The sequence below is a fragment of the Silurus aristotelis genome (genome assembly GCF_946808225.1).
Source record: "Silurus aristotelis genome assembly, chromosome: 13".
In the NCBI taxonomy this organism is placed as follows: Eukaryota; Metazoa; Chordata; class Actinopteri; order Siluriformes; family Siluridae; genus Silurus; species Silurus aristotelis.
Window position 1 is genome coordinate 22,797,960 of NC_139586.1, and position 3,668 is coordinate 22,801,627.

The 3,668-nt window shown below is 33.5% G+C and overlaps 1 protein-coding gene across 1 annotated transcript; it reads right to left on the reverse strand.

Annotated features, from left to right (window-relative positions):
* Positions 1–712: 712 nt before the first annotated feature.
* nppc (natriuretic peptide C) lies at positions 713–2,975 on the reverse strand. The gene is made up of 3 exons (XM_083558265.1): positions 2,757–2,975; positions 1,924–2,204; positions 713–1,173 (listed from the first exon to the last, which is right to left on the reverse strand). Coding segments are annotated over exons 1-3 (375 nt in total). The 5' UTR covers positions 2,850–2,975; the 3' UTR covers positions 713–1,172.
* Positions 2,976–3,668: the final 693 nt, after the last annotated feature.

Genomic DNA, 3,668 nt, shown 5'->3' on the forward strand with positions numbered 1-3,668 from the left:
TCAGTTCTACTTTCATACCTCTGTATAATTAACCTAACCAAAAGTTTTTATTTTTTATATCCCACTTCAGAAGACAAAACTAAGAGAGGCTGGTGAGGGAACTTTATAGCTTTATACATCTGCTATAATGAAAGCGAGAACATGAATGATCATGTGTTCTAAAGAAAAAGATTTTTATAAATAAATTGAACATCATTCTTCAGTTATTATGTAATAATAAATAAATGATATATTAACAATAAGAAATATATTAATGTCAAATTTCTGGGGTATAAGATGAAACCAAATTTCTCCTTGAACAGCATGTTCTGAAATCATTAACCTTATTAAGCATGAATTTCACCATTATTTCATCAGTAATAGTGTTTGAATGTATTTGAGAATGTATTTTTATTTAAGCTTTACTTGATATGGTTAAGCATTTAGTGTCAGAGTCACTATTTTCTGCATTTTGTTGCTAAAATCTTGTCAGTTTTTGAATTTTTTAGTTTTACTTGTCACTGTCCTTTAAAACCCTTTAATTGATAAATGCTTTTTTTAGCAAGTCAGTCATTCAGTAGAGACTTTTACTGTACTGTAAAAGCCAAAAAAAGAAATCCAGTGTGGTGTATAATATAATATAATATAATATAATATAATATAATATAATATAATATAATATAATATAATATATACAAAAAGATATATAAATGTCATAAATCCTTCAGACGAATGAGTTATGCATGATTTTTTAATCATTTTCAACTATTCAAGACAAAACAAAAGTTACAAACAGAATTGGCCTGCAGTTTGCATTCATGTGAAAATGTTACATAAATAAAATTCAATTATAAATATCTCTTTTTTATAAACATATAAATAGTTTTTTTTTTTTAACATAAATACATTTTATGCAGGAATGAAGTACATGAATGTACAGCAGCAGCGACAATATACAGCTTCGCACATTTTTTTTACACCGTCCTCCGCCATCTTGTGATGTCACTGTGATGATGGGATTTTTATTTTTTTTTTTACATTTATGACGATTACATTATTTTCCACAAAGCGCTCGATCTTTGCAGCTTTCCGTACCGACAATCCGGCTCTTTTTTTCGTTCATTTTTTCAAAGGCTTTTCCTCAAAAAGGGTAAAGTCACCAATGTCCGAAAACTCCTCGTCTTGGCAAATACTCTGAAAGAGGGAAAAAAAAAGACAAGCATGATTATTGTTAAGGCATGTAAATATTGCGTAATACATGCTGTCAGTCACGTTTTTTTTTACACATGATGCATCTTGTGTGAGTCTTTATTCGAATCTGTGTTTAAACACGCAGTGAACGTTGGGGAAAAAATAGCAAGCCTGTGCAATGATGTCATAATTGTTCACCTTCTACTCTTTCATGTTTAGCATTTCTGTGAGTGAAGTGCGGATTTCCTGACCAGTGGAAACATCTCAGCAGAGCTGAGTTTTTACTTTTATGATGATGTCTTGCATTGACTTATATATTTTTTTGCCTGTTTCGATTACATACTGAAGATCTGTCAACTTTAAATGTTGGATATCAAACTTGTGAAACACAAAATAACAGCATGATGACTGCTTGGTCTTATCAGTAAATTTGGCATCACTATTTTTTAGTACTTTAGATTTCTAAGCGTAATTAAATAAAAACTAAAATGATAAATGTGATATAAATATAAAACCAATGTGTACGATGTATACATTGTGTATAAAATATTAATGAACAAAATCATAATAATAATGTAAAATAAGTAATAAATATTGTTAAGATTTTGTTGGAGAAGAAAAAAGAAAACATTTCTTTTTGTTTTTCATGAACAAGTTCTAAATACGATTGAAAATCAAAAGGATGTAACTCAGTATGTCCCCTAATATTGACCTACACCCAATTTCGTGTTCACTGACTGAATCCAGACGTACCAGGAGAGGTTATTTGTGGGCGGGTAATATGCTGGTTGGCAGCCCATCCCACTGATGGTGCCTATTCTGTCCATCTTGTGTCCGAAGCAGCCGCTTCTGGTGGTGCTTCCTCCTTTCTTATTTCCAGATTTTTGCCTCCTTGAGCCGTTCTGGTCATTAACGAAGCGTGCCCACATGCCCTTGGCGCGAGTGTCCGTGCGGAGTTCCCTTAGCAGTCGCATCCTGCGTTCACCTGAAGCCAGAATATCCGCCAGCTCTTCTCCAAACAGAGCTTCCAGAGCCTGAAACACACAAACACACACACATGCACCAAAGGGATTTAGTAAAGGGTCCTATTAATGCAGAAGTAAGCAATGATACTGAATTCATGATCATGATTAAAGCTAAACGTATACTGTAAGTCCTGCAATGTTCTCCAGCAGATTGATCTACTGTATGTGAAAGTGCTGTTTAATAAGAAATGAGTGCAAAACGATAGAGTTCCCTGCGCTTTCAAGTCTGAATATTAGAATCAATTCTTCACTAAGGATTTATAAAAAGTGCTGAAAGTGGGGAAATGTTCTGCACAGATCCAGAGCATCTCTCAGCATTGCAGGTTCTTCACTTCCTTTCATTTGTCATTGCATGAAATATTACATGAAGCAATTTTTATAGAATTACATTACAAAATTACTGCAGTATTGCAAATAAAAAGTGTACTGCAGGATCTAAACCAATTCGGAGGACTAAAAACAACTCTTCGGATGAACGAAAATTTCTAGGATGAATGAAACACCCTCGAGATTTCTAAACTGAACTTTTCTCGAAAACAAAACAGACCCCAAAAGTCTCACCTTGTGCTGGCTCGGTGTTGTGGGTCTCGCCTCTGATCTGACCAACACAAGACTCAGCATTAGTCCACAAGCCACCAGCTGCAAGACATTCATCCTGACTTCTAATTGATTCTCTTTTTTTTTTTTTTTACAAACAAAAACCACACCAAACCAAAACAAACACAAGAAAAGATCTCACTGTGTGTTCCTCAAAGAGCTCCAGCTCTACTCTAAACCCCCTTGCTGCTCTCCTCACAGTTTTATAGTCTAATGAGGGTGATGTCATTGCAACCTGCGTAATGCTCTCCCTCTCCTCCCTCCCTGCTTCCTTCCCTCCATCTTTCCCTCCCTCCCCTATTCCTTCCATAAGACCATCGTATCAATCACTCCCTCTGACCAATTTCCTCTTCTCTGACTGATCAAAGGCTGAGTCTTGAGACGTAACGTGAGTGGAGTGTTTCAATAAAGTCCATTAATAAAAAGAAAATGCAAGAAAACCCCAAGAATGGATTTCTGAACATCCTAAAGATTAATTTAAATAAATTCAATTCACTTTTTAGGAGAATTCAGTGGCTCCTATTGCTGCAGAGTATTTTAAATAAAATCCTCAACATTATGTGCAAATGTTTAGTACAATGTTAAGTCTATGCACCAGTTCTGAGATTTATTGCTGGAAAAGATGCTCACGCTGTGATTTTTTTCCTTACATACATTACTTAAAATACAGGGTTTTTTTTAAAGATTTTTATATACTAAATTATTTTATATAGAAACAACAGGATAAGTGATTGGATTTGTAAAGTTGTATAAGTTGTACTTTTTGGTTTTCCAAGTTTTATATATATATATATATATATGGTATTGAAATAAAAAATGTAATTATGTAATAAAAATTAATAAATAATAATAATAATAATAATAATAATAATAATA